Source organism: Triticum dicoccoides, chromosome 7A (genome assembly GCF_002162155.2).
Source record: "Triticum dicoccoides isolate Atlit2015 ecotype Zavitan chromosome 7A, WEW_v2.0, whole genome shotgun sequence".
Lineage (NCBI taxonomy): Eukaryota > Viridiplantae > Streptophyta > Magnoliopsida > Poales > Poaceae > Triticum > Triticum dicoccoides.
Genome location: NC_041392.1, coordinates 280789197 through 280804543, shown reverse-complemented (window position 1 = coordinate 280804543; position 15347 = coordinate 280789197). Strand labels below are relative to the sequence as shown.

At 45.3% G+C, this 15347-nt stretch overlaps 2 protein-coding genes across 2 annotated transcripts; one reads left to right on the top strand and one right to left on the bottom strand.

Annotated features, from left to right (window-relative positions):
* Nucleotides 1-8783: 8783 nt before the first annotated feature.
* On the top strand, nt 8784-9376 carry LOC119332157 (50S ribosomal protein 6, chloroplastic-like). The gene has a single exon (XM_037605322.1). The coding sequence runs from the start codon at nt 8882-8884 to the stop codon at nt 9236-9238; it is 357 nt and encodes a 118-aa protein (XP_037461219.1). The 5' UTR covers nt 8784-8881; the 3' UTR covers nt 9239-9376.
* Nucleotides 9377-11153: 1777 nt separating this feature from the next.
* On the bottom strand, nt 11154-15005 carry LOC119330987 (solute carrier family 35 member F1-like). Its single transcript, XM_037604140.1, has 11 exons — nt 14703-15005; nt 13879-13973; nt 13359-13416; nt 13036-13230; nt 12807-12883; nt 12562-12644; nt 12330-12381; nt 12110-12178; nt 11917-12003; nt 11715-11779; nt 11154-11624 (listed from the first exon to the last, which is right to left on the bottom strand). Exons 1-11 carry the CDS (start codon nt 14851-14853, stop codon nt 11447-11449), a joined length of 1110 nt encoding a protein of 369 aa, XP_037460037.1. The 5' UTR covers nt 14854-15005; the 3' UTR covers nt 11154-11446.
* Nucleotides 15006-15347: the final 342 nt, after the last annotated feature.

Below are 15347 nucleotides of genomic sequence, written 5' to 3'. Positions count from 1 at the left end.
CAAGTAGAATCTCCCAGTAAGATAATTTCCAGAACACGATTTCTTCTTAAACACTTGACCCTTGGGTGTTTGTTTCACTGTCAAAGGGTGGTTCTTGCCAAGCACAACATTAATTTTTTAGCCATGTTGTGGACCACCTCCCCTTCGTAGGGTCTTGGGCCCACACCTACCTCTATCGTACCATCAAATTCATCTTTCATCTTTCGGTATGGGTGATTTTTCCGTAAGAACCTACGATGACGCAAACACACGGTTTTGTGCGAGTTGGGAAGTCTTCTGCTAGCTGTCCTATCCATGCATGTGACACACCCTACATCTCCCTTTGTTTTCTGCCCCGATGTGTTGCCTAATGCTGGCATATCTTGAATGGTGTGCACCAGCATCGCATGTAGATCGAAAATCTCCTTTCTGTAAGCATCATAACATTTTACAGCAGGCGCATCTATCCACACTGTCAGCAGTTCTTCTACCAGTAGTTGAAAGTAAATGTTGATGTCATTTCCAGGTTGCTTTGGGCCTTGGATAATCATTGACATCATAATGTATTTTTTCTTCATACACAACCATGGAGCTAGGTTATATATGCACAGAAGATCCTGGCATGTGCTGTGATTGGTGCTCATATCGTCAAAAGGATTCATCCCGTCAGTACACTCCCTGAGCCTTATACTTCTAGGATCCTTGGCAAAGTATTCAAACTTGTTGTCGATTAATTCCCACCGAGCCCCATCTTTTGGGTGCCTCATAAACTTGTCCGCAATTCGCTCATCATGATGCCACTGCAACCTCTTTGCCTCTCTAGGGTTTGCAAGCAAACGCCTTAACCTTGGAATTAAAGGCAAGTACCAAACAACCTTGAACGGGATTCTTGTCTTGATCTCGTCATCCAATTTGTACTTGTCCTTTGCTCTCCTGCGCTTGTATCTTGCATGCTTGCATGTGGGACATGCACGCAAATCTTTGTACTCACCATGGTACAATATACAATCATTCACACAAGCGTGTATCTTCTGTGCTTCAAGTTCCAATGGGCAAACAATTTTCTTCGCTTCATTCGTGCTTCTGGGGAGCACATTATCTTCCGGAAGAATTTCTTTGAAAAGACCTAACATCTCTATGAAGCCCTTGTTTGATAGACCGTTTGCTACTTTAAATCTGAGAAGCGCCAGGGTGGCACTCAACTTAGAATATTTCTTTTTGCAACCTGGATACAATTCTTTCTTGGAGTCCGCATCAATGGTTGGCAAATCCTTGTAGCCAATCTTATACTTTTTGGGGCCCTCAAAATCTGCAATCATAGCAGCAAAATCTGGCATATCAAGATCGTCGTCATCTACGTCGACGTCTTGGTTTTCCAGTGGGCATTTCGGCTTTCCGGTGTTCCATTGGTAGATTGACGCCTCTGCCCGACGTTAGATTCAACATCCATGTGACACTGATCAGGGTTTTTCATCTCGCAGCCCTAGGTATCTTCATCCATGACCTCCTCTTCACCTTGTGTGGTCCAACGTGTATATCCATCCATGAATCCCCTAGAGACTAAGTGCAACTAGACATCTGCAACTTCATGTGACTCTGTATTGGCACAACCGGTACATGGACACATGATGTAATCCACATCACCAATTCTCCTCTTTGTACTTTCATCCAAATTCATGAACTCTGTCATGCCACTGATAAAATCTGCGGTTTCCCGATTCTTCATCCATCGAGATCATTCCATCTGCACCACACGAATGGTAACTAAAAACAAAACAACAACATTAATACACTGATTAACTGCTGCCCAAAGATGCGTGCATAAATCACAAGGTTTTATTTTTATAATTATTGAGGGCGCTCCATATTGTTATCCAGACGTGAAATGATAAAAATTAATGGCCAGTCAATTTACATGCGGAGTACTAGTACAACACTACCCTTAGGAATTGAATACCTTAATTAAGCCACTCATGAAAAGAATATCTTAATTAATTAGCCGTGCGGTGACCTCCACCCAGAAGACAAAGAAGCGTGATGTGGTGGCACGCCGAGATAGCAGGGTCGAGGAGCAAACCTTAGTGTGGCTGCCGCCCGAAGTTCGACCTCCACTATCCCGCCATCGACCATGATGGATGTGCTCGAATCACACCCCCGCCGACCTCGATGGTTGAGCTCCTCCTATCTCTCGCCGCAGACCGAGGATTGACCTCCTATGACGCCACCACCGCCTATCGATCGAGGATTGACCTCTTCTCCGGTAGCCGCTGCCTAGGCCGCCGCCGGCATCTCTATATGCAGAGCGGCTGTTTTTTTACGGATATCCGCAGAGTGGCTGTTTACACGGTATCAATGTAACTCAATTATATGGACATGGTAGTACGTCACATACGGTTATGTAACGAAAACTATGTCTAACCTACGTTGTCTTCTCACACAATGTGACGTATACAACATATAGTGTCATAAGTAGTTCCCGACTGTTAGCTTATCCACACAGTTTCCCCATTTCCCCCAAATCCCTACATAGCCTCCAAATTCCCTCGCATGGCGCTAACACTGGGGGAACCCGAACGAGTGGTGCTGATGGTTTTGGTGTGGCTGCTCCTGCTCGTATCACCGCCATGACGGCGGTTGCCGCCGAGCACTTGCCTAAGGTCATCAGAAGGCAGGTGTACTACGGATCCGAATCGTCCTGTTAGGTTCCAATCTATCCCGATCTTTTTTAGCATGTCCAAAGTATAGCTCCTTGCTGAATCCGTCCTGAATGAAACCCCCCTGGGAAAGTGATCTGCCGCCGAATTCGGAGCATGACTCCAGACTCCCTGCTACCTCTTGAACTTGCGTTGGTTTTTCCCTTGAAGAGGAAAGGGTGATGCAGCAAAGTAGCATAAGTATTTCCCTTAGTTTTGAGAACCAACGTATCAATCAAGTAGGAGACAACGTGACAAGCCACCGAATACCTGCACAAACAAAGACCAACTTGCAACCAACACGACAAAGGGGTTGTTAATCCCTTCATGGTTATTCGCAAAGTGAGATCTAATAGAGATGGATCAATGGTAAAGTAATATTTTTGGTTTATGGAACGGAAAGTAAAAGATTGCAAAATAAAGTAAATAGGAAACTAGAATTATAGATCGGAAACTTATATGATGGAAAATAGACACAGGGGCCATAGGTTTCACTAGAGGCTTCTCTCAAGAAAGGAATTATTACGGTGGGTGAACAAATTACTGCCGAGCAATTGATAGAAAAGCACAAAGTTATGACGATATCTAAGGCAATGATCATGAGTATAGGCATCATGTCCGTGTCAAGTAGACCGAAACAATTCTGCATCTACTACTATTACACCACACATCAACCGACTCCTGCTGGCATCTAGAGTATTAAGTTCATAAGAACAAAGTAACACATTAAGTATGATGACATGATGTAGTGGAATTAACTCAAGCAATATGATGAAAACCTCATCTTGTTATCCTCGATGGCAACAATACAATACGTGCCTTGCTGCCTCTACTGTCACTGGGAAAGGACACCGCAAGATTGAACCCAAAGCTAAGCACTTCTCCCATTGCAAGAAAAACCAATCTAGTTGGGAAAACCCAATCGATAGTTCAAAGAGACTTACAAAGATATCAAATCATGCATAAAAGAATTCAAAGGAGATTCAAATAATATTCATAGATAAGCTGATCATAAATTCACAATTCATCGGATCTCGGCAAACACACCACAAAAGAGTATTACATCGAATAGATCTCCAAGACATCGAGGAGAACATGGTATTGAGAATCAAAGAGAGAGAGAGAGAGAGAGAGAGAGAGAAAGCCATCTAGCTACTAGCTATGGACCCATAGGTCTGTGGTAAACTACTCATGCTTCATCGGTGAGGCAATGGTGTTGATGTAGAAGCCCTCCATGATTGAATCTCCCTGCGGCAGGATGCCGGAAAAAGGCCCAAGATGGGATCTCACGGGTACAGAAGGTTGCGGCGGTGGAAAAGTGGTTTCGTGCCTCCCCTGGAAGTTTTCAGGGTATAAGAGTATATATAGGAGGAAGATCTAGGCCAGGAGGCCACTGAGGGGCCCACAAGGTTGGGGGCGCGCCCTCCACCCTTGTGGCCACCTCGTGGCTCTTCCGACTTGAACTCCAAGTCTCCTGGGTGTCTTCTAGTCCAAGAAAGACCATCGCGGAAGTTTTATTCTGTTTGGACTCCGTTTGGTATTCCTTTTCTGCGAAACTCTAACACAAGGAAAAAACAGAAACTGGCAATGGGCTCTTGGTTAATAGGTTAGTCCCAGAAGTCATATAAAATAGCATATTAATGCATATAAAACATCCAAAACAAATAATATAATAGCATGGAACAATCAAAAATTATAGATACGTTGGAGACACATCACTCGCGCAACACGAGTTTGACTCTGAGTTTTGTGCCACCAAGAAGTACCAAAAGCTGAGTTGTGTGCACGGGCACACTCCCGCTCGACGTGTATGCATGGAGGGATTCGACATTGGCAGGCGGTTTCTCAGTTGCCCCTTAGAGGTTAGTTCTAAGTTCATCATTTTACTTCAGTTAATGCCACCGCTCATCCTGAATACTATTTAACATTGGCAGGGATATGAGGCTTGTGCCTTTGTTAACTGGCTGGATGAAGAATGGCATGGCAGGGCTCGGAGGGTTATCACCAAGCTCGCAGAAGATAACGTAAAGTTGAAGAAGAAACTGGCTGATCTGAAATGTACAATCAGTAAGATGAAGCAAGAAAGAATCAATCACAGGCAACCGATGAAAGCAAGAGACAAGAAGGAACTAGCATGTGTAGTTGTGGTTGTCGCATTAGTCATGTTCTATGCGCTATTTGCAATGATGATTAGGGGTTTTGTTTAACCGTATTTCTAAAGCACATGTAGATGTGCTCTAAGTAATGCACATCTAGGTCCTATGCCATTAATGTTACACGAAGATTCATGCAGATATTTTTTCTTTGCCTTTTTTCTTTTCCTTTGTAGTTTTATTATTATTGGCTTTATCAATAAGAAGAGCTCAATGTATTGCTTGCCAACTGTCCTACTCCGTTCGTATCGGTACAAGTGCATAATCCCAAAACTCGTTCCTTCCCTTTGTCTTGAAAAAATAAACCAGCCAATAGGAGTCCTGCGCAACCCCGGGAATTTGGAGCGACTGGGTACAAATAATTGCGGTTGATTATATCAGCGGTTAGATAATACATCAACCCCTGCTTCAATTGGCATTTCCTCTTCTCTGCATACCCCACTTAAGTGTCCACCATCTTCTTCGTCCCTGGCAGGCCACGCTACACACTGGCACACACTCTGCAGCCATGTCGAGCGACAGTGAGGACGACAGTTCGGCCAGCAGTCTGGCGCCCGATGATAGGTCAACTTCGGATCATCCCGCTCATCTTCCATGAGTCCGGTGTCAAGCCCAGACCTCGATTATATCCGGATCATGAAAGGGATGCCGCCTCCGGAGTCCTCAGACGACAACCAGACGGACGAGGAGCCGTCGGAGGACGGAGAAGAGGACGACGATGATTATGACGTGGAATGGTCGAACAAGGAGGAGGATGACGATGATGGCAGCGGTGATGAAAAGCCAACCGCCATCGTCAAGAAGCATCCTCGGCAAGACGATGTCGCGGGGCATCCAACAACAACAAGAAGAAGGACTAAATTAAGCAGACTGTACATATCTCTGTTTCCGTTCTCTCTTTGTTATCTATGTTTATCCTGTCAATCTCATCGCAGACGGTTAGTAATATGTATTCGACAAAGATCTTCTACATTATCGCCCACAAGTTGGTTTGTTGAACTGTGTTCCCTGACGAGCACACAATTCTCAAAAAAGACAGTATGGGCTGTCTATAATGATCACACACAATTCTGATTCCCGACCTGTTTGCGGGTATCACACACATCTTGTTACGCTGAATCGTTTGTGTTCACCTCTATCATCGCAAACAGTTCATCAGAGTGAACTATATGCCTTATATCACATACACATTGATATGGCTGCCCGTTTATGTTATTCTGTCTAATCGCAAACAGTTCGTATGGATCAACCGTATGCCCAACATCGCACATGCAACTAGAATCTGAACCGTATTTGTTGTGCCCTCCATCACAAACATTTTGCACCTTTTTTGACGGTTATTTTACACCACCGTTTGCGATTATTGCATCGCACACAGTTTCGTCGAAGGGTCTTTGATCGTAGTGTCGCGTTAGCAGCATCCTGCAGTAGTGGATCTACTGCGAGATCGTATGTAAATGAATCTACCCTCTATGGTCCTGGCACCTTGGTTTATATAGATGCGGGGGTACATAGGATTTACACATGGTCGGCCATATCTAAGGGGAAAACATGGTGAGGACTATCTCTACGCCATGGAGTACACGCCAAGTCTTCGTCTCATTCCTCCTTGAAGCTTTTGGACCAGACGAACGAGGCCTACCAGTAGTGCCATCTATATGATTTTAGCCGGTACTATCGGCCACCCAAGCAGTAGTAGCGCTCTGGTGGTTTGGCAGCATAACGGTTATAAACGGGTGGGACTATAAAAGGAGGAGGTTCTTCCTCCTCCAACCTGCTATGTTTTGCCTCCCTCTCTCCTTTATTAATGCCCTAAGCTTTTTCTTGCCTGAGCTCCTTCTCTAGCCAATCAAAGTTGTTGATTTGCTAGAGACTGAGGGAGGAGACCTAGAACTACAGTTCCACCCATTGGAATTTGATTCCCTTATACTTTCTCTTATGAATCTTGTTACCCTTAGGTGTTTGGCACCCTATATGGAAGATGTCACCTCATAGCCACATTCCATTTTGGTGAAGCTTTGTGGCGGTGTTGGGAGCCTCCAATTAAGTTGTGGAGATAGCCCCAACCTTATTTGTAAAGATTCCAATTGCCGCCTTCAAGGGAATCGCGATACCTTGCATTGTGTGAGGGCGTGAGGAGAATATTGTGAGCCATTGTGGCGCTTGGGGTGCATCGTGCCTCCACACCCCTTCAATGAGACGTACCTCCCCTAAAGGAGGGAACTTCGAAAACAACAACATTGCCTCCACTTGCGGTTATTTCTATCCTTTACTTACTTTGTGCAAGCTTGTGTTATTGTGTTTACTCTTTAGCTTGTACTTGTTGTTGAACTTGTCATATAGGTTGACCACCTAGTTGTATATCTAGAGAACCTACTTCCTTGTTGTATCCCTAAAACTGGAAAAGAAGTTAAAAGTTGTTAGTCACCTATCCACTCCCCCTCTCTAATTGACAATACCAATCCTTGCAACAACATACACATTGAAACCATACAAGACATCCAGAGAAGATGATGACAAGAACTTATGCACAAAGGACCCTGTAAAAGAAAAATATACCTTTTGGACATCAGATCCCCTTGTACCTTGCCGAACTGGCACCCCCTGGTCACCATCGTCGTTGTAGCGCCGCTGGAGGCAGAGCGAATCATCCTTCAAAGCCAGATCAGGAGGAGGAGCACCATCACAGACCATGCTGCCTTTTGACCTGATTAAACGATCAATCACAAGTGATAAGATCAAGTCGTTGTGGCCCGTCAGCCAGGGATCTTCCCCATGTCCACCTGATCTCGACATCTCTGTCTTAACCAAATGTAGTCGAGGAACAAGAGCACCGCCTCCAACCTGTATCCGCTCACCCAACTTCAATTCATCAAATTCATCTGCAGAGGCCAACCAAACCACCGTCGAGAACAACAGACGAACTTAAGCTCGGTGGAACCGTAGACCGATGAGACGACTGCTCCCCGAGGCCACCAATTGAAGAACCGCCGAGTTGGAGGAAGAACAGTGGCAATTTATTCCGACGCGACGGTGTCCTCCCCATTGAAGCGATGCCTCCAGGAAACACTAATCCTACCTTTTTTGTGAATGAAGAGTTTTATTAATTAAGGATAGTCCTTACAATCATCTTGGCATGCATTGCCAATCTCATTAGGTGTCTCAACCAAACAACCGTTCTAGTAGAAGATCTACCTAATTGAGCAAGGGAATGAGCAACACGGTTTTGGGTTCTGCCCACATGCAATACTAAATGCTCACGACCAGACTTCAACAATATGCAATAGTAATCCTACATTTTTTGTGTGAAACAATAGTAATCCTACCTAACTACACGGCAGATTCGAAATGTTGAGGTCCCCTCCCCCTCCCATCGCCGGAGTGGTAGAGAGAGAAGGCGGGAACCTGCAACCTCGCCAGCGGAGGGAGGGCACAGAGCTTTTCACCGACTCAAATCAGTTGGGAGCGAAACGGTTTTCACATTACTACCAAATGGTCTGATGGGAACATAATCACTAGTCTGATTCCGGTGCCTCCAAAATATTTATCTCAAAAATCGGAAGAGGAGGCAAACCAACTTGTGATTGGATAATTAGAGGGACTGTGATATCCCCAGCCCACCAGGGTTCAAATCCTGGTACTCACATTTATTCCTGGATTTATTTCAGGATTACCGCCGAGGTGCCTATGGTGACTTCGTAAATTTCAAGATGATATGTCGGCTTAATCTTTCAAACGTGCTCATAGGGATAATGTGTGCATGTGTGCGTTCATAGAAATGAGTGCTTGTCTGTACTTTGTTAAAAAAATCGGACAAGGAGCCAGGACGGAGTGAATGCCCATCTTTAAGAGAATGATTATATCTTTCATTTGACATTATTGCAGGGGAAACTTGGACGGTAGGATTTCATATGTTCCAGACCGTCAGATTTTGCTCCGCACTTGGGAACCCAGGATATACTAAACCCAATCCAAAGCCACCCTCCGTCCTTTCTTATCCCAAACACAACACTCGTGTAGCTCTCCCCTGGTCGAAGCAGAGGCATTTCGACGAACATGTCGCTCGTCACAGCTTTTCTGGCGGGCTCAGCGGCGCCGGCGGTCGCGCCACGGTCCGCCCGCCCGTCGGTGGGCTTCTTTGGGGTCGGCGGAGGGTGCGCGCTGTCGGTGGAGTGCTCGTCGCGGCCGCAGAAGAAAGGGACCAAGCACCATATGAAGACGCGGCCCAAGAAGACGCAGCGGTGGGACATCAAGCGCCGCCCCGTTCAGTACGAGCCGCTGCCGGCGCTTCCCGATGACTGGACGCTCGTAGCCGCCGGTGCGAAGGAAGATGAGGTGCCGCAGGATGAGGAGACCACGCCCGCCGCCGCCGTTGAGGTCGAGGTGGTCGCCGCCCCTGCCGCCGCAGACTGACGCCGTGAAGTCCACCGTTGCCTCTCTGTATTTTATTTCTCCGCACGCATGGTTTTTGCTTGAGATTATTAACTGCTGCTACACTTTGCAATTACAATCCTGGATTCTACTTCAGTGACCACTGCTCCTTTAGATTTAGTAGTTGCTTTGCTCGATGATTTATGGTTTCAAGTTGTGTGCAATTCGATTTTACCTAGTGTTTCTCGGTTCGACCACGGGTTGGTGATAGGTTCAAGCTGTCAAAGCATTACAAAGGGGCAATGTGGCTACCACAAAATGCTGGTGGGTAAACTCTCTTGAAGTTTGATCATTTTGGATGACCCTAGTGCTGCCTACTCCCTAGATACATCAATTAATATGGGACGGAGGTAGTAGTATATACCATCTCCCAGATTGATTTTTGGTATGTCAGAGCTGGAGACACTGAGTATAAGAAGTACATTTGTGATCAGTGATCACATTGCTGTCAAAGCTAAAATACCTTCGCGCCTGTCTCGTGCCTACTGATGATTTGCTTCCCAGCAGTTATGTCAGAGGAATTGATCAGCCCTTGAAGGAATTTTGCTTGACAACTTACAAGAGCTATGTACAGAAAAATTATATTCATGATTTGGATGAGCATTGTGTGAAAGTGCCCAGAGGGATTGGGAGAATGAAGGCCCTGCACACACTTGGTGTTGTCAACACTGCACGGGGGAAGGCCATTCTGAAGGATCTGTGTGAGCTTAACTCAGTTGCGTAAGCTTGGAACGGAGTGACTGGCATCAACAAGAGAAACTGCAAGGAGCTCTGCTCTGATATCATCGATCATGTCCGCTTGCTGTCCTTGTCGATGTGCTCTGAGGGTGAGCCTGGGTTAGAACTTAGAAGGATGTCTAGATAAATTGTCCCCACCTCCAGATTGCCTTCATATTCATAGCCTTAAGTTGTGTATGGCTATCTGGTCAAATTGCCTACATGGATTGAATAGCTACAGATGCTAGCCAAGTTAACTCTACGGAGTACCCAAGTGAAGCATGCTGACATAGTACTTGTAGCACTGGGGAAGCTGACAAAACTTGCCATTCTACGTCTTCATAACGAGCCGTTTGAAAAGGGAGAACTCCACATCCATTATCAACCCGAGGCCTTCGCAAGGCTGACATTTCTCCAGCTTGTGAACCTATCTGGCCTCAAATCTGTCAAGTTTGAAGAAAAGGCAACGCCTAAGCTTGAACTGCTTCAGGTACACAATTATTTTGTAAGGGTTCCCAGGGATACATTTTTTCCCAAGTCTCAAGGAAGTTTCAATAACGGCGATAAGGGTGGATTGAGTGAAATTTTAAGGAAGCGTTGCGGGATCTGAGTGGCCAAGAACAGTAACAATCTCAAGATGCAGCATTTTGTTTGAAGTACCAGTCCAGACTGCTGCTTGGTCCTCTCTCGTCTCATACGATTCTTCTCCATATATTTCTCGGTCTGCATTCCTTCCAATATACTGTAGTGATTTAAACGCTCTTATATTTCTTTGCGGAGAGAGTACATATGTGTGTCTTATGCGCTTGTTTTCTACTATACATGGTAATGCAAACTCTTCAGATTGGTTAACGCATCCAATTCATCGCCCATGATGACCATTCCTTTATTTTTAATATGTGTGTCTTATGCGCTTGTTTTCTACTATACATGGTAATGCAAACTCTTCAGATTGGTTATCGCATCCAATTCATCGCCCATGATGATCATTCCTTTATTTTTAACAAAATACCGCAGTTAACTTGTGTGTCTCCATCTCTTTGGGTTCTTTTTACTGTTTTTAAGGTATATTAGCAAATTTTTGTAGCACATGGTGATGGATCATTTGGTTATTGTAGTTTCCGTACAACTGATTTTTCTCAACAAAAGCCGTATATATGTTAGGAGTACCAGTTGCAAGGAGAGATAATTCTGGACCATTTATTATTCCCACCTGATGTCAGTCATACACTAATACACAGCATATGTATATTGCATTTTCTTATGCGGGCTGAATGGTTGCTAAACTCAATTAGATATTGTCTAGGCAGAAAATCTCGAAAGAAAGAGAAAAGAAAATTCAAAATTTTACAACGAGAAGAAAGTTGATATCTCAAACTGGACAGGTTCCCCTTTACTTGTACAAGGATTTCCTCACTGAGAATTGTTGTAACTGCCTATTGCCGTACGAGTATCAGTCTATGCGCCTATTGCCTAGTTCTTGGAGGGGCTGCCATTTGATGGCAGCTCCTTGTAGGAGGCCTGGTTATCATTGCCGTCAGCAAAGGAACTTCGCACCTGGTTCTGAATTCCAGACTCCTCATCCCCTACCCTACTCTGCTCGTCGCTGGCCCCCGTGACCTGCGCCGTGTCATCAGCCTCCTTGGAGCTCCTGCGTGCAACCAGAGATCTCAGTTGTGAGAAAATGGCATGTCAGATTGCAGCAGCTGCTTAACTGACAACAATAATCAGCAGCATTTACCTGTACGAGTAGACCAGAAGGCCCCCGGCCGCGCAGGCAAACGCAACGAAGTACATCCAGTCAACCTGGCAGTGAGCGAACAAACACGTGGTAAGTAGAGTTTATCGAGCTTATTGTAACAGCCACATCATCCACAGGCTTTAGCCGACAATTATTTAATCGGAAATTTGCGTCTGCAGAAAATGCAAAGGAAGAACCAGACCTTCTCATGGTAGGCGAAGATGCGGATCAGGACAGCCCACATGTCTGAGGTCAGGAGTGAGAGGTTTAGCATGGTTGCCCCGCAAATCTGCGATGGGCAAGGGAGACATATATAGATGCAAGATTGTCAGCGAACTCCAAAAATAGCCAGGAGCGCAGGATTATCTGGTAAAGCTCAACAAACCCTCTAGTACCTTCAGCACCGTAGGTACAGTCGAGTAAAACAGGAACATTGCCAATGCGAATCCGATAAAAGGGAACACCTGAAACATTACTGGAGATGAACACAATATTTTTCTTCTTTTTTGTATGGTACGTGGATGGTCATAGGTTTTTAGCATGTTGTATGTCTATGGATATTTTGAGTAATTTTTAAGTGCACCAGTGCCCAAAACGATAATGAGAGAGACTTACCGCGCCGGCATTCCATTTGATCGAATGAAGTTCTTCTCGCTCAAGAATACTTCTGTAGTAATGTCAAGGAATATACAAGTGAAGAATAGTATGTAGTGCAGTATGTGATAAATCCCTCAGATACGATGGAAAAAAAGTACTTCGAATCATGCAAATGATGAGTAAAAGGTAGGATCATTTTGATACAGTAGAAAATTATCGGAGGAGCTAGAAGATTTAAGTCCAAGGATACATTTGTATGCCACTGATAACTGCTCCAAAAATTCCCAACATGGCCATCAACTCAATTCGGTTGTTCTTCTTGACCAGATATTCCTGAAACATTAGGGAGGAAAATTTATAATTTCCTTTTAGGAAAGAGAATTGATGAATCTTCTTCATGCATTGAGAAAGGGATAATATATTTTTCAAATGCAAGTAGGGAAAACCAGAAACGTAAAATGAAGTGTTTATGGGTGCTAAGAGTTGCTAGTTTACCTCGGTAACATTACTGCAAGCATAAAGCATGGAGCCAACAATTACAAGTAAATCACCCTTCAAAGGTTTGGGCCCTTCTGCAAGAAATTGCAGAAATAGATGTTATGATTTTGAATTTTGATATAACAAGATCAACAATTTTGTAATTTCCTAATCAGGATTCGCAAAAACACTTGCGGAAATAGATATATGGAACTGTAATATAGGTTGATGAGAAGTATATCCTTACTAGCTCGATCAGAGGCATGGACGTCCGAAAATACTACTAATATAAGGCCAGCCACACAAACTCCAACACCAAAGAACTTCCTGAATCCATATTTGGTCTTCAAAAAGATCCAAGTAAGAACAATTACACATGGAATTGACCAACAATCCAGCAGCATCACACTCGTCAAAGATGTGTACTGATAAGATTTGACAACTGCATAAACAAAGAAAAAACAATTATGTTTGTTCCCCCAAACATGGTGTCGCATAAAAGCCCCATTGACATTATATTCAAGGGGGGCATATACAAGATTACATTTTCTGCTTGTGTTAACTACATACCGATATAGTTAGCCTCCACATCAATAATGCCGAGGATCAAGTAGTAGTACCATTTTGTCTGCACAAAAAGAAAGTAGAGAACTTCAAGTTATATATCATTAGAGGATTCATATGATTCTGCCACTTGTGAACACTGTGACAACTTGTGCCAACAACAACAGTGTACGCAAGAACAGAATCAGAATAAGCATAAACCTTGTCATACATATAGTGATAAAGGTTGCGACCATAGGTCCAGAGTCCAGACTATTGGGATAAGACATACCAAACTTGTATCCTACAATCATCAATCATGTAGGAGGAAAACAATGCAAACCAAACTAGTACTACTGTACCAACTAGTCAAAGAGAACAAACTAGCTAGCTAGAGGTTGGCCATGTGCTGAAAGCTACAGGTAGCACAAGAGCAGGAATCCCCAAATTCCTTACGGTTCTAAAACAGTTTAATGGCTTAGCTTTCTGATCATCTCACAGTTCATCCCGAGGCGTGCTAAGAACAGAAGAGGATGGGGGATCGTACCGTGAGTGGCTGTCTCCGGTAGAGGAGTATTCCACCGTAGACAAGAGCAAGAAGGATGTAGTTCAAGAGGGACTGCGACGTTGGTGCATTGATACCTGAAAACATGGCACTGTCAGATTGCATATCAGAATTGGCCCAACATTAAATATTACTCCCTCCGTCCCAAAATATAAGAGCATTTTTTACACTAGTGTGCTGAGACTTTGGCGCTTGCATTTTTGTTTTAGTTATTACTAGTTCACAAGAGTGCACTCTGCCTCTGAACTGAGGTGACATCGTCCAAACTGACACAGAAGATCTCAATCGGCTTATAAAGAAACTAATATATTTTCTCATGGCAGAGATGATTTGTTTATAGCCTATAAACTAAAAGGGAGAACCACGCCGCATCAGATGTTGTGTAAACTGTAAAGTCTTGGGAAAAAGCCATGGAACCCCAATATTTAATCGAGAGGCTCCAAAAATCCACTTTGCTGTCGAGTGTCGACCCAAAAGCAACGGAACTGAAGAACACGAGGTAGGCGACCAATCAATCTAGATTCCCGAACACCGCCGGAGCACCACTCGAAAAGTCAGAAAGGAACAATCTCTCCGCAAATTTACCATAATTAGAGAAGAGAAAGCGGAGGGCGATGCCTCTTGTCATCCAAGAGGGAAACCAACAGCGACAGAGTGTTAACCAAAGCACAATTAGCGACGACAGAGTATTAATCAAAGCACAATTGGTGATGACAGAGTACTGATCAAACACTCGTCGGCCGTAAGCCATCGCCCGGCCAACGGCGACACGGGGGGAGGAAGGGGCCGCGAGTTGACGAACGCACCTCGGCGCGCGAGCTCGGAGGAGGAGAAGCCGGTGGAGGTGATGAGCAGCGAGATGAGCTGCCCCAGCGCGAGGGCCAGCAGCACCTCCCGCCGAAGCCACCTCGCGCAGCAGCCACCGCCGCCCCGCTCCTCCTCGGGCGGCGGCGCCATTCTTTACCCCTTTCGAGCTGGATCAACAGAACAGGTCGATCGCGGGCTCGCGGCAGCTCGCGCGCTCCTCGTGCGGCGCCCGCGTGGCGTGGCGTGGCGTGGGCGGCAGAGGAAACGAACAGGGCCGAGTTGAACAACAATCGTGCGTGGGTTTGGAGCTGGTACTAGCAGTACTTATGGAAGGGGGTTATCGGAGGGTTGGTGATGGAGTTGGACGTCTCGGGGTGGGGTGGGGAGTGCCGGCTGGTGGGGTGAGGCCCGTCGGATCTTCTTTGCTGTTTCTGCTCTCTATTAGACCCCGCATCCGTCCCTTACCTGTAAAATAACCGTCAAAATACGGGTACAGGCCGAAAAGCCTGCCCGATCAGACTCCGCACCCCACCCCGACCCGCATAAATTTTTAGGTGGCGCGACAAATTTCCGGCCCCAACCCGAGAAAATGCGGGTTTTCCCCTCGCGATTGCGGTGCCCTGCATCACAGAGAAGCAGTTGGC